This window comes from Ceratotherium simum, chromosome 22, assembly GCF_057802395.1.
Source record: "Ceratotherium simum simum isolate JZ-2026a chromosome 22, ASM5780239v1, whole genome shotgun sequence".
Taxonomy (NCBI): Eukaryota; Metazoa; Chordata; class Mammalia; order Perissodactyla; family Rhinocerotidae; genus Ceratotherium; species Ceratotherium simum.
The window spans coordinates 24,238,968-24,264,574 of NC_141921.1; the positions used below are offsets into that span (position 1 = coordinate 24,238,968).

General features: G+C 49.4%; 1 protein-coding gene across 1 annotated transcript in view; it reads right to left on the reverse strand.

Moving 5' to 3' along the window:
- C22H1orf94 (chromosome 22 C1orf94 homolog) overlaps positions 1–19,324 on the reverse strand; it is a 36,339-nt gene extending 17,015 nt beyond the window's left edge. Inside the window, exons 1-2 of the mRNA XM_004425925.3 lie at positions 18,996–19,324; positions 1,177–1,865 (exon numbers count right to left, since the gene is read on the reverse strand). Of these exons, the coding sequence (XP_004425982.1) occupies positions 1,177–1,865; positions 18,996–19,324 (1,018 nt within the window). The remainder of the gene's footprint in view (positions 1–1,176; positions 1,866–18,995) is intronic.
- Between the last annotated feature and the right edge of the window lie 6,283 nt (positions 19,325–25,607).

The window sequence follows — 25,607 nt, forward strand, 5'->3', positions numbered from 1 at the left end:
TGCAAAGCTACCTTTGACTCATCTTTGCCGGCACACTTGTAAACATAGACACGCACAAATGGTGGGGAGGGTGGGTGGGACAGGACTGTCCCCAACCCAGCAACCCCACCTGAGAGAGACATCCAAGCATCCCTCCTGGAGAAGGAAAGAGATGGGAGGAAAGTCCCCTCTCTCCCGGGAGGGCTCAGGATTCTCACACATACAGTCCATTGTCCCCAAAGAGTCCTCTGGCTCCTAGGGGCCTGCCCAAGACCCAGAGTTTAGCTTGCTGTCCACAGCTCTGATTCCTTGGCCTTCCTACAATGCTCCAGAACACAGAATATTCTCTAGGGTGACCCTATTTTCTTAGGTGGATGGATTTGGGGCCTCCTGATATAGGCATCTCTCAGTTGTTCATCTATGCTTACAGCCTGGGGGGAATTTTTCTTTTGGTTGGCATGAGTATGATCTACTTTCCTAGTGACTGCTGACTGTAGGCAAATGCCACTGCCATCAGTCTGCCTTCTTGGAACCATCAGTCTGAGTAGCTGGATCAGAAGAGGCACAAAATGCAGAACCTGGGAGTGGGTGGGGGAAATGTGGGAGATGGCTGGATTTCCTGGGAAAGATGTGAACCCCTCAATTAGGGGATGGAAATGCACTTTTATTCTAAGGCCCTGGAGTCCCAGGGGACAAATCCCAGGGCCAACAGTCTAAATGGCACCTGGAGAGTTTACATGTTCAGTCCCCTGCCCCAGAGTGGGGACCAGGCCTCATAGTCAGAACAGGTGCCTCCATTGGAAGCCAGACGACCCTAGGTGCCAGTCAAATTTCTCTCCTATCCAGCTAAAGTCCAGGGTGAAACTGGACTCAGCTGGGGTAAATGCTTCCTTCAATGTACTCTGGATACCTGGTGGATTCAAAAAACAAGCCGAATACCAAATATGCCTATCTCTCTTCTCAAAGCACATGGGATCAGGGCTGCCAGGTTTGCTTACACAAGCTATGCCCCATACATGGGCATCCAGCAGAGGAGGCCTCTGGGTGCTGAAAACAGCCTGTACCTGGGGGCTGCACCCACCAGAGAGGCCACCTTGTCCTCCTCTGAACAATGATGCTGTATGCAGCTGATGGCTTTCTGTTAAGTTTCTCCTCCCTGCAGTCCCACTTGGTAGCCCTGCTCCCAGCCCCACTCACCCATCAAGCGGTGCCCCTCCATGGGGGAGTCAGCCTCGGGCTTGGAGCAGATCTTGGCAAACACTGGGAGCTGCCTCTTCTGAGCAGGGAGCTCGGGGAGCTTGTCGGGAGGCGCGGGAGGAGGCGAGGGTGGCAGCAGCAGAAATGGGCCCAGCCCCGCGGGCTCTCCGGGTCCAGGGCCACTGAACATGCTGTTCTGCAGGAAGTCCTTGATGACCTTGGTCTCCTCCAGCACCATCTTGTTGTCGGGGGCCTTGGAAGCTTCTGTGGACCTCAGTGGGAACTGGGCCAGGAGCTTGCTGATCTCTGAGTTGGAGGCACCCAGGCTGTGGCCCCCATCCTCTGTCCCCTTGGCACTCTTGACCTTGGCAGCATGCAGGATGCCCTTGACCATAGACATGGCAGAATCGCAGTCCTGCCGGCTGCCAATAACGGACACGGCCACCTTCGGCTCCAGAAGCTCGTCATCAGCAATGATGGCAGCTCCTGGGCACTCACTGTTGCCTGCCACCAGAGGAGGCACAAGAAGGCAGGGAGCTGGCTGTCTAGGCCCCTCGGGAGAGCTGCCGGCTACCTCCAGCTCCCCAGAGTCCTCTGTGACCAGGATGAGGTGCTCTTTGGTCAGGCTCAGGAACTCCTGCTCCACCAACAGGGAGATCTCATCTTTGCCACTGCTGAGCTCCAGAGCTCTGCAAACAGGTTAGAAAGACAGATGGCTTTAGTGCCAGCTCACTAGGGGTGGCTCTGCAGGATGGCACAGGCCCCAGGGAAAGAGGGTGGAGAAACGTGTTTCCAGATAAGAGAAATCTATCGCTTTCTCAGGAGAGAGAATGAACCAGCAGTGGAATCTCAAGAGGTTTCTACACCACGCCAGAGGGCACAGTACCAAGAGCACGGTTCTGGGAATTGGGACACCTGGGTCCTCTCCTGATACTACGTCTTGCTGAGTATGCTGAGCCTTAATTTCAATCCATCCTTCCCTATCCGTAGTGTCCAAAACCTGAAGCAATAAAAGACCAGCAGCAAAGGGGTCAGGAGTGAGCCATCAGCTCGGAGCTTGGAGTCCAGAGCGCTGAGGCTGAGCCCCAGACTCACTGCAAATGGCAGAGTGAGAGAAGGGACTGTGGAGTGGGAGAGGGGACAGCTGGAGCTCACACTCGGGCTCCGTCACTTCCCAGCTGTGTGACCCTGGGCCCGTGGCTCAGCGTCTCGGTACCCCTGCCTCCTCCTCTGGTTAACAGGAATATCACAGACATGCAAAGCACTTCAGACAGTGTCTGGCACAGAGTAAGGATGACACAAGTGTCAGCTGGTATGTCTACACCAATGTCAGCTTGGCTGGCCCCTGGATCCTGGATTCCACACTGTGGCCCTGTGGATACCCACATCTACCCTGGCTGGCTGGTCCTCTGACCAGATTGTAGCCTCTGGACTGAGCCTCACTTCCTGGGAGCACCAGTAGCTGGTTGGTCCCTGCATAGATTTACAAACATCTCCTTGTATCTAAACACTGGCCTCTACCTGCATCCCCAGCTGGACCCTTGATGGCCAGCACTAGCCTTGATGGTCCCATGGACTCTAGGCTCCTGGCTGCTGGCACTTTCCAGGTGCGGGAGAGGATGGTAATCCTGCTGGCTTGGTTTGTAGATCAGACTGCCTCACCAGCATCCTTGGCAAAGGGGCACCTTCCTCCCTGGCACTCCCAGGAGGACCATGGCTACCCAATTTAGAACCACCTGCTACTTCTACTCAATGGGCTCCTGTGAAGGGCGGATGAGGGGTCTACACAGAGCATTCTGTTAGTGTTCTGTGCTCTGGCCCTGGGAGAAGGTAGTGAAGATGATGAAGAAGAGTCAGAGGGAAAAATTAAAGCACCCTATGAGTGGAGCTTTGCAGTTGGGGAGGCCCGGCACATGTTCCTGTTCTGACAAGCCATTCCGAGAGCCCAGAGAGTCTGGCAAACAGTGACTAGAGAACGTTCCAGCAAGGACGCGCCTGCCGGTGATGCTCTTTGTGTATGAGCACTTGCACACTCACATGTGCACACAAATACACACACACACTCACACGTGTTTGATGCACACACACATGCAGGCACACAATGATTCGCCTGTCACCACACATAGAATCAGGGGAACAGTCAGTGCATTTGACAACCAATCAGAATGGGCACAGGCTACAGCCCCAGAGGCTTCCTGCTGTGCTGGGCATTAACCCCTTAGTTACCGAGCCCTGATGAGGCCTAGAGGGTCCTGGAAAGGGAGCCGGGTGGCCAGGGCCCTTGGGAAGCATGGAAAAGACCTAAGGATATGGAAACATGTCATTATTCTAACAAGCGAGACAGCCGTGCCTCCTGAACACCAACCCCACATGTAGCCTCACAGGTTTGGAGGCAGGGAGCAGTGGCAGGATAAAGCAGATTCCAGCCAAACAGACCTGGAGGAGAATCGGGTACCACTGCTTATTTCATGTGCCACCCTGGAACATCAGGGACCTCCCCTGTAACATGGGTATGACACTAGTCGCACCCACCCCATGGGTGGTGTGAGAACTTGCCGAGGTGAGCCACGTGTGAGCTCAGCACTATACCTGCACACAGGAAGCACTCAGCACGTGCTGGCTGTGCGCGTTAGCTCCAGTGCGAGTGCGCTGGCCCCGAGGCTCCCGGGGGGCCGCAAGCCTGCATATGAGGCGAGGCCAGCTTCTACTCTCGCTTTCCTCTTCCCACCTTTCTCTCTCTTCTCTCTCTCTGCCGTGCCCTCTCTCCTGTTCCCTTCCTTACTTTCTTCTTGTGTCTACACTTAGTCTATAAATAGGGCCCACTGTCACCGAGGTGTCCCTGGGAACAATCAGAATAAAGAGGTTGCCAATCCACCATCCCAAGTTTTAGATCCCCCTTCTTCCTCTTCATCATCATCCTCAAAGGGAACAGGTGAGTCTCGAGCCACAGAAACCAGACACTTGAAGGACCAGTTTTTGCCTCTCCCTCTCCCAAAAAACCTCGCAATGTAAGCTATATACCAATAGATTTTCTGAATTAGAAAGACTTACTACAATTATGTTAATTATTAAAAATTATGATGATGGTATTGCGGCTACACATAACAAAAAAAGAGCCCTTCTCTCTTAGAGATACATATTAAAGTATTTACAAACAACATTATGTCTGGGAATTGCTTTAAATTTAATCCAGCAGCGGGAGGGAAAAGTAGGGGGGGTAATATATTGATCATTGCTAAAGGCTGGGTGACGGTACAGGAGTACATCACACGCTATTCACTCTACTTTTGTGTTCGGTTTCTGTTTTTTTTTTTTTTAATAAAAGTATCACACAATACACGCACACACAGAAGTCTCACCACTGAATCCTTCGAAGTACCAGCTCCAAGGAGAAGTCAAAGCAGCTTCTAAAAGACCCACAGGGCCCCGGGGTTTTTTGTACCAAAAAAACACCCTATAGGGGGTCCGTTCTCAGCATCTGAGAGGATGCTCCCACCCCTCCCCCACCCAGAAGCCAGGCTGGCGGAGAGGACCTGGTAGGAGCCAAGTAGGAACCTCTGTTCATACTCCCCGGTCACTCTCCTCTGGACACATCGCAGGGGTCAATGGGCCTCTTAGGAAGCTGGCCTTCCCAGAAGGGCCCACTCTGGCTGTGGGTCCTCCGTGTGCCCCTGAAAGTCTTCCCCAGAGCACACGGGCTTCCCTGGGACAGCCTCTACAAACTCCTATTTCCTCCTATCTGCCATGAATCCACTACAGGCCAGTCAGGAAGCCAGGCATTCACGTATACACTCGTATTTAATCCTCTCCACACCCCTGGGCAATAGACAGTATCGTTCCCACTTTACAGATGGGAAAAGTGAGCCATAAAGAGGCTAAGGACCTTGTCACCAAGAAAGTGTAGAGGCTGCTGTGCGGATGCGGATGGGTCTGACTGCCTTCACTACAACCCCCCACTCCCCCACTTCCTTTCCAGGGAGAGTTACCCATTGAGGTCTTCCTGGTCTCCCTGCTTCGTGGCTGGGCTTTGCTCCCCAATCGGAATGCAATCAGGGATGTGGCTGGGCTCATCCCATTACTCCAACCTGTGGAGGATCATTGCAGTGAATCCTGAGCCTGTCGTCCATGGCATTAGCTGTCCCTGACAGCTCCATGTCAGCGCATGTCTGATGAGCATGTCTTCTGGGTCTTCCGCCAATTTACGGATAGAAATGTTAAACTTGAGAGTCCAGAGCTGAGCCTTGGGGGCACTGTCAGAGACCCTCCGCCTAGCATGACAGTAATCCTGGATCAACACTTTGGGGGAATAAAGCAATCTAGTCACTATCGTCCCATCTCCACTTCTCCAAGGCGGCCGTTATCAAACACCTCGAGCACTCAAGACGCAGCACAGCTACAAGTCCCTGATCAAGGGTCTCCCTACCTGCCCCCTCCACTCCAAGAAAATAAGATTCTTTTGTTATTTGTTCTAGAAAACTGCATGCCTGCAGAGGGAGGACATTCTCAGAGCTCAGATCAAACCATCCCCCGGCTTAAACCCTCATGTGGATTCTCATTACACACAGGATAAAATCCAAACTCCTTTCTGACCCCACGGTACCACACGAAGTGGCCCCGTGGCCCCCTGCTGCCTTGACTCCCTCTCTTCCAGCCACTCTGGCCTTATAAATATTCCTTAACAAGTCAAGTTTATTGCAGCCCTAGGGCCTCTGCATTTCCTATGGAAGGCTAGATCAACCCTTGACCGGATCCTTCTCATCATTCAGGCCTCAGATCATCTTTCATACTTGCAAAGTTGCCTTTCTTGCCCATTTTTTAGGTGTCCCTCTTCCACTGGCCCTTACTACGCACTCTTTGCTCCATCAATCTGTTCATTTTCTTCCTAGTGCTTACACCATCATATAGCATCTCTTTATGTCTTTACCCCCCACAACAATGTATCCTCGGTGAGGGCAGAGGCTGTATCTTGTTCACAGCAGAGGCCTCAGGGCCCAGAGCAGTGCTTGGCATACAACTCCAGCTCAGTAAGTATTTGTTGAATAAATGAATGAACCAGCTCATGAACTTGTCTTTACCATTGTGCATTTCTTGGAGCTCTTGAATTCAAGAGCTCTGTTGCCAAAGATTGCTCAACTCCTTGTACTGGTTACAACCTGTCTGGCTTTGATTCCATTTTCTAGCATCCCACCTCCTGTCCCACCTCCGACCTGACATCCCTGTGAGCTGATCAGACGCTCGGCCTGGTCCTAAGAACTCCCAACCTCTGCAAGGCGGTCGCCTGGCAGACCCCATGCAGAACCCGCCTGACTCTTAGCAACCACCTTGGGGCTCACAGAAAGATTCTTCATTCTCCCCACAACTTTGCTGGGTTCAACGTCAAGCCTGCTCGCCTGCATTTGCTGGAATCTATCTTTTTTTCGCTCTTCCCAAGAAGTTTTGCCGATGCTGGCACCTCTCCCATGCTATTTGCTTTCTCCTTCGAGTTGGTAAAAACCATAGAATCTGCCACAGACTCTTATCACAGTGAATCATTCAGGAAGGTTAACCCAGCTCCTGGGCGCAGACAAAGGAAGCAAGTCAGAATTGCTGCCTGGATCTGGCTGCTGCCCCCACCTCTGCTTTGCCCACCTCCAGAAATGATAGGTGTCTGATGGTGGGCCTGTGCCTGGCACTGTGCATTATTTCTGCATTTGCGATGTATAGAGCTGGATAAAAATAAAGGCTATTGACTGGTTGGCACCCCTTCCCAGAATAATGACTAAGCAAGCATGCTGTGAGCTCCCCGACAGCAGTTCTGTGTACAGGATAACACGGAGCAAAGATGAAAACTGCTATTCATCTGAGCCAAACAACAGAAAAATGCAAGCAGAAAATTGTTAGTGCTGGAAGAGGACACCAAAACAAATATTTTCTTCCCACTATGGCATTTCAGATCAACGACAAACATGGTACCCGGGCCCGGCGCCCAGGCAACGTGGCTGATTGAAGAGTGAGCAAGGGCTCCAGGCTCTGCACAGACCTGGGCCTGGATGGCGGTCCATCCACTGTCTGATCTCTGGACCGTGGGTGAGATGGACTTCTAAACACGCCTGTGTGGATGCAGCAGAAGAGCACTGTACCAAAGAGCAAAGTCCCTGGAGGGAAGCAGAAACTGGATTCAAATCCTCACCACTTAATGGAGGCCAGACCCTAAGCAAGCTGCCTGATATGTTGAAGCCTCAGGTCCTAGTTCAGCAAGTAGGAAAAAGGATGAGCATTTATGGAGCATTATGCTAATTTACCAGCCAGGTACTGCCTTAAGCACTTTCCATGCAAAACTCTCATTTTAATCCTTACAACAGCCCCGGTGGGATGGTGTAGAAGACTGATTACAATAATGGCCCTTTGTCAGTTCCTGCTCATCCGGATTCAGTAATAAGCAGAGACCTGGAAAGTCCTCGGGCATTAGTGCTGAGCCTCTTGTTTCCCTTGAGACTCAGCAACCTCCACGTGAATGAGCCCAGGAGAGCCTGCTGGTGGACGACACATCCAGGGGGGACATCCCAAGGTCCTCAGCCCACAGCCAGCCAGACCCAGCTGACTATCGGCGAGTGGGGGAGCAGGAGCCACGTTCAGTCCAGCCCAGCCCCTACCAGAAAAGCCAGCCCAGATCGCCAAACTACAGAAATGAGAGCTAAGTAAATAGTTGTTGTTTTGAGGCACTAAGCTTTGGGGTGGTTTGTTATATATCAAAAGCTAACTGACACAGAAAGATACAATTATCCTAGTTTTAAAAATGAAGAAGCCAAGGGACAGAGAAGTTAGGTAATTTTCCCAAGATCACAGAATTAAGAAGGGACAGAGTGGGTGAACTGAGGCAACCTTGCTCAGATGCTGCTCTCTTAACCACTAGGCTATGCTGCTCTTCACACTGAAGTGAAAAGCTGTGTGTGAGAATAAGAGCGGGTTATATCCCTATCTTAGGAAAGCGAGAAAGGCTTCTCTGAGAAAGTGTCATTTAAGCGGGGCCTAAAGGATAATAAGCATTTAGCCTGGTAAAGAATGCAAGGAAGAGCTTTCCAGACACAGAAGAATGGCATGTGCAAAGGTCACGAGGTGGGAAAGAGCTTGGTGCATTGGTGGGACTGAGCTCAAGAGAGCAGGGCTCATTCATGGGGGATCACACGAGGTGAGGTTAGAGATAAAGGCTGGAGTCAGAACCTGCCAGGTCTTGGAGTGATGCTGAGGGATTTTATTCTAAAGGCCCGGGGAAGCCATTGGAGAGATTTCAGCAGGGAGGTGTGAGGCTCTGGTCCCACAGATGAGAGGGATTTCTCACAGGGAGTAGTCTAGAGGAGGGACAGGAGGGGACTGAGGCCTGAGCCAGGACCTATGCCATGTCTACGAGGTCCCAGGTGTTATACTTGATGCTTGTGCCCACAACAGCCATGGGGGATAGGTAACATCTTCATTGCCAACTTAGAAAGAGGAAACTGAGACTTGGGAAGTTTGAAAGAAGAATTCAAGTTCCCCCAAGGGAGTAAAAGTTGGGGCGGGACTAGATCCCAAGTCCACGTGGCTCCAAGGTTCTACTCTCAGCCACTGCCTTGCGCTTCCCCAAACAGTACAAGTGGGAGAAGGAGCAGGGGCCGTGCAGTCAGGAGACTTGCGTGCAAACCCCAGGTCTGCCCCTTCTGACGCAGTGACCTTCTGCAATTCCCTTCCCTTCTCTGAGTCTTAGTTGTAGGAGGGCCAGAGGCCAGGGGGCCAGCCAAGAACCCGGAGGACAAGGCAGCAAAAGGCAGAACTTGGTGGGCAGGCGGGTGTCCGACTCAGGGACTTGCAGGAGCTGTGGCTGTGGTGTGGGGAGGAGGCACCAAAAGGCCCAGACAGGGAGAGGCCTTCATCGGGGAGGCAGGGGATCTGGGGTCCCAGCGGGCACCATTCCCCAATGGGCATCCACCCTCACTTGATTGAGGCTGGTGGACATTTCTGGGTCTTCCTGTCTGCATGGGGAGCAGGGATCCATCTTCTATTCCCCTGGTGCGTATGTCGCAGCACCCAGACGGCCACTGCCTAATGTGGAGGGAAGGGACACAGACACCTCTGTCAAAGCTACCTCGTGTCTACCTCCATCTTCACTCTCCTCCAGATTCAGGATTCACTGAACTGCCCTGGGTCCCCCTCCCCATACACACACCACAGCCACACACACACACACACACACACACACACACGCTACACCCATACACACACACACTACACCCACACACACGCACACACACATCCAGGCATACAAACACACTACAACCATGTACATACACACACACACACCGCATCCATGCACACACATACACCACAGACATGCACACACGCCCACACCCATGCACACACATACACATGTGCACACACAGCACCAAAGCCTGGTGGAAAGCCAGCAGAAAGTAAAGGAACGAGGAAAGAGGGTGGATTCCACCTCCCTCACAAACTGAGGGGCCTGGGCTGACTTTTTTCATTCTGGGGGTGGAGGGGCAGTTGAGAGAAGCTGCAGATTCAGTTGCTATCCCAGGGCCTGTGCCCCTGTGTCCCAAAGGTACCTGGAAACCCACTGAGCTCTGTCTGCTGCGACCTCTCTGGGTGGGGGGTGGGCAGGGGGTGGGCAGAGGGCCTTCAAGAAAGCCCAGCCTCCCCGCCCTGCCTCTCCTCCACTCTCCAGGTTGGGTGAGGATTAAGTGAGATGATGGACGTGAAAGCCCTTTGTAAACTGTAACGGGCGCTATGCAAATGTTAGCAGCTCCGACTGAGAGACCGCTTGGTGCTGGCAGGCAGAGCCGCGGGGCTTGGAGCCCCGCTGACCCTTCACAGCACGGGGCCTGGCTGCCTGTGGAGGGAAGTTGGGGAAATCTCTATCTCGTCATCTGCACCATGGATGGTGACACCAACGGCAGCAAAGGAGATAACACTGTGAAATCCCTCAGGTTCCCGAATGCCACGTCTGGACTTCGTGTTCGTCTTCTTTCTCAGCAAAGGCCTTTACATGGGGTAGAGTCCCTTTTCTACGATGTCCCTCTCATACACCTAGAACTCAATACAGGTCAGTCTCCTTCCTTCCATGCTTTTCTTTGAAACACCTTCTTCTCAAAGCTGTGTCCCTTTTAAGCCTGAGGGTCCATCATCTTTGACCTCCAAAGTATCAGGGAACTTTCTATACATATGTGCAGAAGTCACCTTTGGGGCTGGTTTCAAATGTAGATTCCTGGGCACTCATGGGGCAATGGTAATTCAGTTGGTCCAGAACGGGGCCCAGGTATCTGCATTCTGAGCAGGTAGCCCTCATCCACCCTCTGCCTCACTCCCATGGTTTTGATGCAAGAGATGCACTTGGAGACCCCCAGCCTTGTGCGAATTCCCCTCCAGACGCTTTCCAGCTCCTCCCTGCCTGTCCCTCAGGGCAGGTGGGACAGCCTTAGAAGGCAGCTGGGCACATGGAGGTGAGGCACCTGCCACTCCTGCCCTCCCTGCCCCTCCGTCTACCTGGAGGGGAAAGGGGAATCCGGGAAAACAGGAAGCAGACGTGAGTTGGGAAGGGTCGGGGGAATGAGGGATTCAATGAGCTGGGGAATGAGACAGGAAATACTGGGGAATAAATACAGCAATAAAGGAGACTCGGCTGGGAGCTAGAGTGATTCTTATTGTTCAAATTATCTTTAAAACTTTTCATTTGAATCTGTTTAATAAGAGAAGGCTTACCCTAAGGAAGAGGTATTTTTTTAATGTGACTTGGGAGCTGAATTGGAAAGAACGTTGCAACAAAGATATTAAAAAGGGGATTAAACCAAACCACCGGTGGCCCATCTCTGCAGGCTCCCACAACCTACGTGTGACACGGCTCCCAAAACCATAAAATTAAATTAAAAAGGGGAACACGGGATGTGGGCCTTTAATCATGATTCATCTTCCCTTCACCTCTCATGGCTCCTGGTGCTAAGCAGGTGCTAAGCAGGAAGGGCTCCTGGTGTCTGGGAAAGTGCTCCGAACTTGAAGCCCCACCGGGTTCCTATCCCTGCTCTGCCCCCTCCGAGCTGGGTGCCTAACTGAGCAAGTTGCCTAACTTCTCTGAGCCTCGGCTTCCCCATCTGTAAAATGGAAGTAATATTGACCATCTACTGGGAAGGGTTGCTAAGACAATGAGATAAACAGAAAATTAAAAAATAGAGCCTGGCATATATTAGGTGCTCAAGAAAATGTTAGTTCCCTTCTCTGCAGCTTAAGGCAGAAGGAGGAAAAAAACCCTGCAATGTCTTGGCTTATAGATAGTCTGTCCCTATGTCACTCAATGCTTCCTCTGATGATTGTGACCCATTGCTTGGATCCTGGCCACCTCTGGCCTCGCCCTCCTTGCAGTGACATTTTTATGGTTCATCCGTCATTCACTTCCTCATTCATTCATACACAATGCAGAGCCACAGGGTGCCAGGAACTCGACTGGGCACTGGGGAGGCAGAGATGAGTAAGACACAGCCCTTGCCCTTAAGGAGCCATGGTCAAGTGGGGGAGGAGGGATTGTTGCCACAAAGCAGCACACAATATGTGCCAGACGACTGCCTCATCAGAAATCCCACGCCAGAACGGATCCGACTGGGGCGTTGTGTCCTCCACTCTGGCCAATAGTCGACACGAGAGCTGGTTCTAAAGTGACTCTTCCGTTCCATCACCTTCATGGAAAGACCCCTGCCACTGGTCCTCAGAGCTCCTGATGTCTCTCCCGATGATCTGTCCTGCTTTCTCTTTTTAGATAATATGAGTTATAGAAACCAACTGTTATGTCCCCACTTTTTGCCCTAAGCTGCCAAGAATTTCGAAGCAAAATGCTGGCCTCAGTTGAGTAGTTCCCCCTAGCTTAGGTTTTCTGGTATATGTCTTCCCATAACCATTCTTGTCTTCCCTAACCATTCTTGATTAATTCACCCCTGTCATTTTATCCTTGATAATAACAATGACGATGGTGATGATGATGAACCTGGAGTCCTTATCTTACGCCAGGTACTGTGTGAGCTTTGCATACATTCTTTCATTGACCTCCACAATAATCCTTTAAGGTGGTCACTATGACTTTTTCCATTTTTCAGAAGAGGAAAATGGGGCACAGAAAGTGGTTATAGCTGGGAAGTGTGTTGGGATTCTAATCCACCTGTTTTATTGTTATCTGAGCTACCTTTAAACTCTTAGGAAAGAGAGGTGATATAATTGTTCATTAAATTAAAAAGAAGAACATGGAAGAAGGAGGAAGAAAAAATGTTGAATGGGGTGAGCAGTGAAAAATTCAGGGGATGACACACTTATTCTGGGTCTTTACGGATGGGATTTCAATAGACAAAGATATGGAAGAAAGGCATTCTTGACAGTGAAATAACTTGAGCAGAAGCGAGGAGATGTGCACCTGCTGGTGGCCCATCTTGGTTTATAGAGAGTATGGAGAAGGGCGGCAAGATGCACATTTAGAGATGTAGGCAGGGTCGACTACAGAGCCCCTGGAAGACCAGGTCAAGGGATTCAGAAGACAGTGGGGGAGCCATGGAAGATGCCTAAGTAGTGCTGTTGATGTGCTTCAGAAAGATGAAGCTGGTGGAGGGTGAAGGACACCCAGGAGGGAAAGGAACCAGATGCAGCAAGGTGAGACGTTCTGAAAACAGCAGAAGAGAGACCAGCAGGGAGGCAAGGAGTCAAAGACCATCATGAAGGTGATTGGCAGGATGGATGAGGAGACTAGAAGATGGAAGGGTTGAGGGGCCTTGAACTTCTGTCTGCCAGCACCATTTTGTGCATGAATTCACTTGACAACCAGGATGTGGGAGGTACTGATGTCAATGTGCTTGGGATCATAGCAGCAGCTGAGACCCAGCTCTGGGAAGCCTAAGGAAGGGAGACACTTTAGTGTCCAGGAAGGATTCCAACCTGGAGCCCATGGGGTCTCTGACATTCACAAAATGTCGAGGGATGAGAGGATGTGTTTCAGGCAAAAGGGTGCCTGGCAGCTTTCCTTGGATTCTCGAAGAGGAGTTTGACCCCTCAAAGGGGGAGAAAACGCTAGCCTAGAGCACCGGATTCTAAAGGTGTTCAGAGCCGGCTTCTGCTCTAGGACATCAGTCTGGACGTCCACCTATAAGTCTTGTCCTTACCACTCCCATCACCAGTTTTCAAGCATTTTTAAAAAAATAATAAAAGTGGAGATATAGTCCAAGCAACTTTTCCAGAAAAGTAGGATTCATCCAATTGTTTAAGTAATAGTAGCACAAGGGATTGGTTTGTTGGGAGAGCAGTTCAAACAAGGCACTGCCTTGGGTTCCCAGTCTCAGTGGCTCCACCAGCCTGGAGGACTGGCCGGTGGGTACAAACAGTGGAGATTTACTAATGCGAGTGCAAAACAGCCCTTTTCCTTCTCAAGACAGGTACCCCAGAAGACTGCCAATCAGGAAATCACTTCTGTTTTTTAAATGCTTAAAAGGATTTCCTTTCTTTCTGTAGATTTATCTTTCTGCTTGGGTCTGGCTTGGGATGATGCCCACCAAAGACTTTCATCTCTGCAGACCAAGTTCTGTCTGACTTGGGGAGGTGGGAAGGTGGGAAGGTTCTTGGGTGCTGCCCGAGGGCCTGGAAGCAGCCAGAGAAGCTGACCACACTCAGCAAGCTCCAGGCCACCTTTCCACTCTCATCCACCCCCATGAGCTACATGCCATCCCCAGTGAAGTTCTCACCCTTTCTCGCACCTGCAGGACTCTTTCTGTAGGCTGTTCTTTCTCTCTTCTCAAGACCCAGCTCAGGAGACACCATCATAGAGACTCTTGCAGGGATAATCAATCCTGCCATCCTCTGCTCCTAGGGAGCTATATGCCCCTCTTTCATAACACTCATAGTGCAAGGGTCTCATCTCTTGACTTTCCAGCTCGCCTCCCCTAGACTTCTCCAGGAAGCCTTCCCTGAGCCCCAAGCCCAAGTCATGTGTCCCCCTCAGTGTGCTCCCACAGCACTACTACTTCTTCATTGGAACATTTATTATAATATGTTGTGATCTGCCTTGCTCAAGACACTGAAGGTCCATGAAGGAGGTCAGAGACTGTCCCCATCTTTTCCACCATTGTATCATTTTCATACTTTGTCTGGCATGCAATAGGTGCACAACAAGTATTTGTTGAATGCCATTGCTGTCTGATGTATCTGTGTCCATCTCACCCACTAGACTGGGAGCTCTTTGAGGGAAGGGCTTCTGTCCTACTTATCTCTGTATCCCTGGGACCTAGCACAGGGCCTGGCACTGAGAAGGCAACTGTGTGTGTTTGTTGAGTGAATCCATAAATGAAGGACTGAACAAAGGCCACTTCACAGTCAGGGCAGTGGAGTCAATAGCAAATCCAAAGTCCCCATTCTGAGGCTGTGAAGTGTTAGCTACGAGGGGAAAGAATGAATAATTAGTCCTAGAATATGAGTGAGTAAGTGGCTTGCCACAATTCTCTAATCCCAAATTTAAGACTAATTAAAAGATAACTGAACAAGATCCTGGAGTTTAATTGACACTAGACAGAACTATTGATTTCTCCCTAAAAGCCCATTTCTCCCCATTTCTTCCCCACCTTGGCAAATGGTACCACTGTCCAACCAGTGCCTCAAGTCAAAATCCTGGATTCAGCCTTGATGTCTCTGTTTGAGTGCTCCATGTCATCCGAGGTCTCTTGGCTCCTCTCAAAATATACACCGAATGCCCCACTTTTTCCATCTCCACTGCAATCTCTCTGAGCCAGCCACCATCACCATCGTGCCTCACCTGGATGTAGCACCTTCCCAGAGGCTCCCAACTTCCTCTCTCACCTGCCTACAAACCCACGGCAACTGGAGAGATCCTTAAAGACTAGTGAATGTGATCACATTACACTCCTTCCTAAAAACTCCACAGGTGTCCCATTCCACGGAGAATCAAATCTGAACTCCCTACAGTGATCCTCTAGGCCTTCCAGCCTCTGATATCACCTTGTCCCAAGTCCCATCATTCATTGCACCCCAGCCACACTGTTCCCCTCCAAGCTTGCTCCCACCTCAGCGTCTTGGCAGTTGCTCTCCCTCTGCCTGGACCTCCTTCCTCTGGATCATCACCTGACTGGCTCCTTCTTGGTACCCAAGTCTCAGCTCAAATGACTCCTGTCCTCAGAGAGTCCTTCCCTGACCGCCCTATCTAAACACGCTCTCCCTAGGACTTTACCCAGTTTTACTTCCACTGGAGCACTCATTGCTACCTGAAATTATCTGGTTTATTTTCGTGTGTTTATTACTGGTTTCCTCCAACTGGAATACCAGTTCTTTTCATATTCTGAAGCTTTCATAGTCTTTTAGTTACTTGTTTTCTGTTTCTCTCCCCTACTTGAATAGAAACTCTAGGGAGGCGAGGCCTTATCTGGGTCACAGCTCTATCCCACTAGCTCTTAGCATAGTGCCAGGCACATAGTGGATGCTTAATAAATACTTGCTGATTGCTTAATTGAATGAATGAATGAATGAACTCAAAAAACGTGTCCAGAGAGTGAGGTTGGCTTGGGGAGAAGAGTGAATGTGGTGTTAATTGCCATTACCAGGAATACAGAATGTAAACAGAGGAGCCCATCTGCTCTCTGTACTCAGTTCTGCTTACTGCACTGCCACAGGGCCCAGCAGTGTGCATGTGAGCGGAAACTTAGAAAAGCAGAGGTATTCAGCTTGTATAAACAACAAGTCCTAAGAAGAATACTGTTGCCCTCTTTTAATATCTAAAGGGCTATTGAGAAAAAGGGGATAGATTTGGTTTGGAGCCCTAAGGGCAGAATCTAGATCAATGGGTATTAGTTTGATAGAGACAGATTTCAGTACAGGAAGGAAATGGTCTTTTGATGCTCAGGGTCCATAGCAAGGGAGGGGGCTACCTTAGGAAGTGGTGAGCTACCTGTCTAAGGAAGTGTGCAAGTGGATAACCACTTGGCAAGAACGTTGAGGATGGGATTCAAGCAGCAGAAGATGGCCTCCAAGATCCCTTTCAAACTTGAGATGTCTGGGTTTCCATGATATATAGGGGCAGAGTCAAGAAAAAATTCTGGCTAACAAGAGTTCTAGAACTTATTTATCTAGCCACCCAGGTAGCAGAAAACATCATCAAAACCAGGTCTGCAAATTAGGCAGTGGAAAAATTAGCTGAGAGGTGTCTTGTGGGTCTGAAGCCATCCTAGAAATATGCTGGACAGCTCCCTGGATTTGAAATCTGTTATCCATGTGCGATCATTCAGAATGTGGGACTGCTAAATGTTTTGACCATCCTAAAAGACGCTCAATTTCTAGGGGAAGATAGCCAATGCTGTCGCGTAGTGGCTAAGGTCCTGGGTTTGCTTTCTGAAACTCCACCACTTCCTAATTGTAGGATTTCAGGCAAAGAAATTAACCCCTCCAATCCTATCACCTCATCTGTGAAAAGGATTTTATTTAAAAACAGGGGAGGAAGGAATTGAAACAAGAATGGCACAAATTTGATAATTAATGAAACTCAGTGATAGACACATAGACATTGACTATACTATTCTATTTTATGCATTTGAATTTGCATAATAAAAAGTAGAAAGAGGGGGAGTTTAAAATAGTACCTACCTCATGTAATAATTGTAGGGCTTAAAGAAATCATCATCATCATTATTACAAGGAATTTATACAAATCCTAGTTATTACTGGAAATGTTTAAATATCCCATTTAATCATCCCAACAACCCTGTGAAATGCCTAGCAATCATCTCCATTTGGCAGATGAGGAAACTAAAGCTCACATAAATTAAACAAATCCTGCAGCTGGTGCAGGGCTGAAATGCGAGCTAAAACCAGAGTTATCTGACTGCACCATCGCAGCTGCCTTTATTTCAAGAATAGCTCATTGTGTTCTACTCGGTTGATATCTACATGATTATGATATCGTTTATTCATCTAAGTCAGTGGTTTCCCAGCTCTTTTCTCAGTAGCAAAACTCTTTTTTCAAAGGCAGCCTTTACTTAGAACTCCAGTAAGTAAAACCCATAAAAGCCAAACAGCTCTGGCTGAAATGGGGATGGGGCCCACCAATCAGGCCACTTGACTCTAGGGTGGCCCCTGAAGCACCCTAGGGTTTATGAGCATAGTGTGAAAACCCCAGACTGAAGCCAACAACAACAACAACAACAAAAACCTCCGAACCCTGAGAATTACACTTAAGGACAGCCTCATTTGTATAACGCAGCTCTCCGTTTCCTGTCTCTCATCACATTTGATCCTCATTATCAGCTCTGAGGTGGACAAGGCAGGGCATATCATCCTCAATTTGCAGATGAAAAAATCAAGGCCAAATGGAGTTAAGCAACTGGCCAAAGGTGCGCCAGGTCGCTTTTCGGCCAAGTGCGGACTGGAAATAGAGGCTGTCTCCATTAACTCAATGTGACCTGGCAGAGATGGTGCCATCTACTGGAAATTGCCACTGACCCTTGTTCCACAAAGTGGACAATCAGCTCCTTGGCCATTGAGAGCTGAGCACAGCCCCACGGGCCCCCTGCCAAGGGCCGGTCCCAGAGCAGATGGCAATGGGCAGGGGAGAGGGACTCAGTACCACGGAGGGCCGGACAGTGGGATTTTGGCTGCAGAAAGGCCATTCCCATCCCAGCCATGTCTTGCTGAGCACAGGGCAGGGGAGGCAATAACAGCCAAGGTGCCTTCCACCTTCATCTGCAGCAAGTATGTGAGCCTGAAAAGGGACGGCAGGTCGTGCAGACTTGGGCAGCAGTTACCCTTTGCCTGTCTTCTTGCTCTTGCATAGAATTCCCTGAAACCAGACCAGCTGATAATTGCCTGAATGGTTCCCCCACTCCAGAGCATCTCTGAACTGAGCTGGAGCATGTGTTAGCACAGGCAACACTTAATTATCACTTAGTCTTTAATTACCACTTAATTATTAACACTTAATCCATCTGTAAAATGGGGACACTAATACCTGCCTCCTAGGACTTCAGGAGGGTTAATTAATGCTGGCAGCCCTCTTTGAAGACGCAAAGCATTGAACAAATGCTCAACAGTGACATTAATAACCACGGCGGATTCACTTGCTTTTCCTAACCAGGTCCCTCCTTCCTCTCCTTGTAAATATCCATCCCCAACAATATCTGTCCAACTTTGCCCCGGCGGAGAAACACTTAGCTCTGTGTTTCCCAGACACAGGATTTCCCAACTAGGAAACGGGCTATTTACAGCCATCTTCCCGCACGTTAATTTTCTATTATGTCCTCTGAATATGTCAGTGCCTTCCCAGTAAATATTTTGATGTGTGCTCTTGCAGCAGCTTCTGTGGAGGCTGAATGGGACAGCTGCTCCCTGTATTAGGGAATTCCAGATGTGGTTTAAAACCACCAGACTCATCTGTGCCAATGCCTAGCCTTTGGAGGCAGGAGGGGGAAGGATCTTTTAGTTGCCTTGTGGGAAAACTGTGGTATCTAATGCTCAGCCCTGACTAAGGTGGTTTTTCAAGGTCCTCAGGTCTACATCTCAGATGCCTATGACTTAAGGATGAGAAATGTCCCCTTGTAGGCTGGTGAAGAGGCAGCAAAAATTCAGCCCTAGTCTGGCCCGTCACCAAAGTAACTTCAGGACCCCAGTTAACTCTCCTATAAAAATTGGCCAAAGGACCATGGGGGTGGAGAAAAAGTATACAGCCTTTAGGGTTGAACCAGACTAAACAGTGGGCCAGAACATTCCCCCAGAAGGTGAGACCTCATCTCCTCCCTCCTCCCTTGATGCCCACCATGTTGGGGGACACTCACTCTTCTTGGAAGCTGAGCACGTTGTCTCCTGGAGTCCCAGCCATGGGGGTAGAGAGCTTCTCCTTCGAGGTCCTGGGCTGCAAGGCCTCGGGCAGGCCCTGGACTCTCTTCCAGATTTCATGGCAAGTCTTGTCGAGGCTGTCTTGGGGCGTGTCCTGGTGGATCCAGATGTATCTGGGGAATGGGCCCAGGGCAGAGGGGCGCTTGGCCACCAGGGCCGACGACGAAGGGAGCCCATTCCCACTGGCCATCCTCCTCCTCTCTTTCCGGAAGCCCCTTTGTCCACCCAGGGTTCGAAGACAAGGGGACCATCCACCACCACCCCTCATTCACCAAAAAGGGAAATGAGGATGGGGCAGAAGCAGGTTGCTCCAGCAAGATGACTGTGCTCAGAGGCCTTCGATTTGTGTGTGAGTGGTGGATGGAGGACAACTTTCTTTTGGGGAGAGGAGCTTATTTCGATTTGCTTTTATTTGCTCTTTCCTGACTTTTGCCCCCCTCCCCCTCTCCCTTAGAAGAAAATATTTAAAAGTCAACAAAAACCAGTAGCTTAGTAACCGTGGAATCCCCCTGAGCTCAGGAACCAGGAGCCTGGAAGGGCAGGATGACATCTGGGAACAGCTGGAGGGGGAGGGCGGGCTCTCCCCACGGTCCCTGGCACTGCCCCGTTGCGACAGGCCCGTGACACCTTGCGGCGCCTGGGGCTCAGCCCATTGTCGCCCGCTAAGCCTCGCGGAGGACCGGGTGAGCGCCTGGCGCTGTGCTAGGCACCGTGCAGGCCGGAGCCCTTCATTAGAGTCTCATTCGGTCTTCCCAGGGACCCCCGCGCGCTCCGAGGGCCAACGGCCCCCGCCCCGGCCGGCCGGCCGGGCTGGCTCTCCCCGCTGCCCCTCCCGGCCCCTGTCCAGCGCCGCTCGGCCGCCCCCGCACGAAGTCCGCCGAGCGCACAGCCGCTCGCAGCCCCCGGGGTCGGCGCCCCCAGCAGGCGCCGGCCGCGCCCCCCGCGCTGGCCTGGGACTGGCCTGGGAAGGGTCCCAACGCCTTAAAAGGGTGCCGCCTCGGCGAGGCGGGCCGGGCCGGGCGGCTTGGATCGATTTGCCAGCCAGTGGCTCCCACACCCTTCCCGTCCAGCGCTGGAATTCCTTCTGTGGGTTTCAACCGCAACGGCTCGGTGCGCGGGGCGCCGCGGGTTCGGTGCCCCATGCCCTCCGGCGGGGTGGGGGTGGGGGCCCGGAGGACCCCAGAGCGCCTTCCCCGGTTAGAAGCCGAGGGCGCCGCGCCCCGCCTCGCTCCGCCGCCACTCCGCCCAAACCTCAGCCCTGCGGGGCCCTGCCCCTGGCTCCCCTGTTTTTACCCCAACTGCCATTTCACTGGCGCTTACCCTGTGCCGAGTGCTGGGCTTTCTGTGTGGTCATGTTGAATCCTAACGAGCTCATGAAGTTAGTACCATTGTTTATTGTCGTTGTCCATTAGAGGAAACCGAGTTCAGAGTCCTAAAGGGGTGTGTCCACGGCCCACAGGGAAGCGGGGAGCTGGGATTCAAACGCGGGCCCACAGGCCTGATCCCGCTCTCAGCCGCTGAGATAGACCGTTCCCCCCTGCGCAGAGGTCAGCGGGTGCCGGGGTGGGCGGCGGGCGGTAGGAGGGGAGGTCGAGGGCCGAGGTGCAGAGAGAAGGGCTGACTTAGGGTTTGCTGCCCAGCGGGCTCCCCCCGTCACTGGAGAGACTCCGTTAATCTCGGAACTGACCCTCCGCCTGCCCGGGGCTCTCTGGCCACAGGAGTCAGTGGTTGTTCCTCCGGTGTTTCCCCAGAAAAGGAAGAGCAAGAGGACGGGAAAGAAGAAAGAAGAATGGCCGCAAATAGACGATATGACAGTCCATAGATGAAGGGTTGAACCCGATACTGCCACTTCGGAGCTGTGTGACCCTAACAACTGTCTTAACTTCTCCATGCTCATGCGTTCATCCGGTCCCCAAGTATTGACGGAGCCATCCTCTGTGCCAGGTGAGTCGCTGGAAGGTGAACAAAACTCCCTGCTCTCCTGGAGCCCATATTCTAGGGAGGGAGATGGATCACAAACCAGCAAGGCAAGGAAATAGCAATAATTACGGATGAAATAAGGGCTCTGATGGAAACTAACCAACAAAGTGAGGCGGTGGGGAGGGAGCAGTGGCAGCGTTAGATGGCCCTCCAGGCTGGCCTCTTTGGGGAAGTAATACTGGAGATGAAACAGGATGAGAAGGAACCCTTTTCTGTAAAATGGTGCCAATAAATTATAATGAAGATAAAATTTCTGGCACATAGTAGGCACTCAGTAAATGTGTGTTGGGTGAATCAATGGTATGCAGTATGCCAAGTGCCTGGCATACAGTAGGTGCCCAATACACAACCTTGCTCTTTACAGAGGACCGGAGTTCCTGGAAATGTTGACTCTAAATTTTGAAATTCAAGCTTCACTCCCCTTTGATTTTCATTATAAAATTGAAGATGTGTTCCTTTGGGGAAAATTCCGAGGACTTAGACTGAATAAAATTATAGTTAAGAATGTAGAAAACCTTTTAAGGTAGTGTATTTAAAGGAAAAGTGATCATTTCTGATGAAATATTAATAGTTCTGAAAATGTCACTCAGTGTTTGTGCGGCTTGGCATTTGGTTGGCTAACACCTGTGCTTAGAGCAGACTGCCAACGACCTTGCACTGCCCAGGCCACGGGATTCTGGAGAGTTAGCCAGCTCGCTCACTCCTTCTCCCATTCTCTCTCCCCTTCAGCAGGACATCAGGCAACAGGGGCTAAATTAGAAAGGAACGCAAAAAAATAAAATACAGCAGGGATAGGGAACAAAGATAGGGACATGTTTCTTGGAGTGCACAGCTGAGGTTTCTAGAAGATTCTGCAAAAAACTTAAGTGAAGTACTTAGAAACAGTGTAAAGCTACATCCAATATGGTAGCCACTAGCCACATGTGGCTATTTTAATTTTAATTGTATTTTAATGTAAATTAAATTAAAATTTTAGTTCCTTAGTTACATTAGCCATATTTCAAGCACCACACGTGGCTTGTGGCTACCATTTTGGACAGCACAGAGAACATTCACATCATCACAAAACCTAGACTCTAGAGCCAGATTACCTGGGTTCAAATTCTGAGTTCATGTTTTCTGGCAATGTAGGCTTAGGCAAGGTACTCTGTGCCTTGGTTTATTGCTTCTCTAGGGCTGCCACCACAGACTGGAGTACTTAAACAACAAAAATTTATTTCCTCACAGTTCTGGAGGCTGGAAGTCCAAGATCAAGGTGTTGGCAGAGTTGGCTCCTTGTGAGGCCTCTCTAGTCGGTTTATAGATGGCTGTCTTCTCCCTATGTCTTCATATGGTCTTCCTTCACTGCCTGTCTGATTCCTAATCTCCTGTTCTTATAAGGACACCAGCCATATTGGATTAGGACCCATCCAAATGACCTCATTTTACCTTAACCACTCTTTAAAGGTCCTATCTCCAAATACAGTCACTATCTGGGGTATGGGGGGTTAGGAGTTCAACATATGAATTTGGAGGGACACCATTCAGCTCATAAAGCTTGGTCTCTTCGTCTGTAAAATGGGATGATAATAAAGAACACCCGATTTGTAGAATTGTTATAGATGTTCTATTACTGAGTAATTACTTAACACATGGAAAGTCCCTAGAACAACACCTGGCACATAAGAGACACATGAAAATGCTGTATGTTAGTTTCCTTGTTGATTACATTGAAATGTGTGCCACTGGAGTTTCTAAATAGCAGCTTTTGTGCTCTGTGTAGGGAGGGAGAACTTTAGCTGTGCTGAGGAAATTGCTCTGCGATGGAGGAATGGACTCAAATCATCAACTAAGCCTTTCTAGGCTTTTTCATTTTAGAGCACCTACCATGGGCCAAGATTGTACAAGGCTCAGGGCTGGGAGATGAATAAGACCTCTAGCTTAGACACTGTTACAAGCTAGCGAAGGGATCAAAGCATTCCATAAGTGCCTGGTACATAGCAGGTGTGGGAAAAACTGACCATATTCCAGCCTCTGTTAAGCATGTAGTTATAGTTCTCCAGCATATATATCCATGTGCCTGGTACTGTCCAAGGTGCTGAAGACAGAACCTTGAAGACAGGTGTGGTCTCCTGACTTCTTTAGAGCTTGAAGTGAAGCACTCAATAGTCATGGACACCATTTCATCTATGAATTATTTTTAGTTTGGACAAACTCTTAAATTATCCCTTACTATCCCTATTACCCTGGGCAGGTTGTTTGACATCTTTATCCTCAGTTTGCTCATCTGTGAAACAGAGACAATAAAATACTGACCTCATAGAGTTGTTTTGTGACAACTGAGATAATGCATGCTACTGTGCTTAGAGTAGTTAGTTTGGCTCATGCTACATACCCAATGAATTTTAGTTACCATTATTTAGGGTTCTGGGATTCTTGCTTTTCTATTTGGAACCAGGAAAACCAGGAAGTTTTCCTACCTACTCTCCAGCCCGAACCTCTACTCACCTGCCTTCCATCACTGACACAAACGTGTAGGTTGGAGAATTCAGAAAGGTGGGCATCGCCTGTGCTCTTTCTAGATCTTCTTAGGCCCTAAGCCAGCTTACTCTTGTAGGTCCTATCCTTCATCTGACATATTTTAAACACACCCACCTCTCGCCATAAGCATAACTTTTTGGCTGTAAAAGCAAATTGAAAGGATTTTTGCCATTTTGCTTTTGAAAACTTTTTGCCATGGGTAATTTATTTAATTTACGGTTGGCTGTGATTTCTCACCTATCTTGGTGCCTACCTGGGAAATTTCACACAGTGAGAAAACTCCAACCTACAAACTGTTATTAAATGCAATGAAATTTTTATGACTACTAACTTCAACAGTTAATGAAGTTGACATAATGTTACATTTTGCATTTAATTAAATACTTACTGATTTCAATGTTGTAGTTTTCTTCTCTGTATTGTGGAGTTAATAAAAGCATTTTCAGGCCTCAAACTTTCTTGGAGGTCCGTAAAAACAATAAAGATCCCCATTGCCATGCCAATGATGTCTAATGGGTCCAACTGCCTGGAGGTGGGCCCATACACAGGGAGATTCCAGGTAAATTTCTTGGGGGACAAACCATCAGAACTGGAGGAAGAGGAGGGTGCAGCCATGTGTCATGAGAATGGGCCAGCAACTGAACCCGTCTACAGAGCAGTCAGACATTTTCAGGACTTTGAAAAGGACACCAGAGAGTTCTGTGACTCTGTGGCTTCTCTCTCCTGGCAACACCATCCATGATCCCTGCCACTTCTCAGGAGATTTCAACCCTTATTATTGCCTCCATTCATTGCCCACATGTGAGAGATTGTTAAGAGCTTTGGAAGTGGCAGATGACACACTTGAATTTGAATTCCTGCTCTGATACTTACTAAAGGATGGCTTTGCACATACTTAACTTCTCTGGCATTTCATCATCTGCAAAGTGATAAAAACAATAGACAAGTTGAAGGGGGAGAGGTTCAAATAGGGACAGCATGTAAAGTTCTCAGCACAGTGCCTGGCTTGTGGTGTGCCCTCAATAAAAGATAATGATTATTGTCATTATTAGCTATTAACGTAAAAATGGTAGCCTATGAGATCTTCACTTAAACTTAGGGAAAAGGAAGGCCATATTTGGTGGAGGAAAACAATATGACTTGGCAGTTGTGGCCCAGTAAGGTAGCGACAAAGTCAGAATGCAATTGGCCTTCTACTTCCTGCTTTGGCCTTCCTGCCAGACCCCTGTCTTGATAGGTATCCCAAGAATTCCAGGAGATGCTCTATACGAGATCCCTCTCAACTAGAGGCTTGGTGTTCTGCCCTTCCTTCCATAATTTCCGTGCCAGGATATTGGTCACCAGTATGCATTCATTTCAGAATTATCTGACTGCTGAGATGATTTGAGGCAGCTTTCAGATTAAAAAGTAAAAATCACAGCATCAAAGGATAAAGCAAGAACTGACTCCATCTAAAGAAAGCAGAAAGAGTTGCTACTTTCAGGCACCTGAATTGGTCAGAACGCATGGAGGTAATAAGGTAATAAAACTGGGTATCCTTATTTGTCAGCTAAAGCAAAAATGGAAACACGTCGGATGGCAGAGTTTTTATTTTTTGACAGCAGAAAATACACATCTTCATCTGCAGAGACAAAATGTTTCCTGGAAATAACCCCAAGCATGAATTTATCATGAGTCCTTGTATAAAGGACACTGAGTGACATAGTGGGCAATATATTCAATTCTGTTTTCATAAAGACAGAAATGCCATTAAGTTGGTCAGTTTCTCACACCAGGGGTCTCTGAAGACAGAGAGCATAATATTAAATCATAACTCAGAGAAGGCATTTCTTTAAAGAACTCAGATAATGAAGCCTAGGAAAGACACCTTTGGGTCCATTCCACAAACATTACTGAGCACCAACTCAAGCATCCATCCATCCATCCATTCAGCAGAGACCTACTGAATGCCCACCATGTACCAGGCACTCTGAATGGCACTGGTGAAGATTGCTTGTAAGAGCTGAACCTGGACTGGATTTTGAAGGACAAATAGGAGAGTGCCAGACACA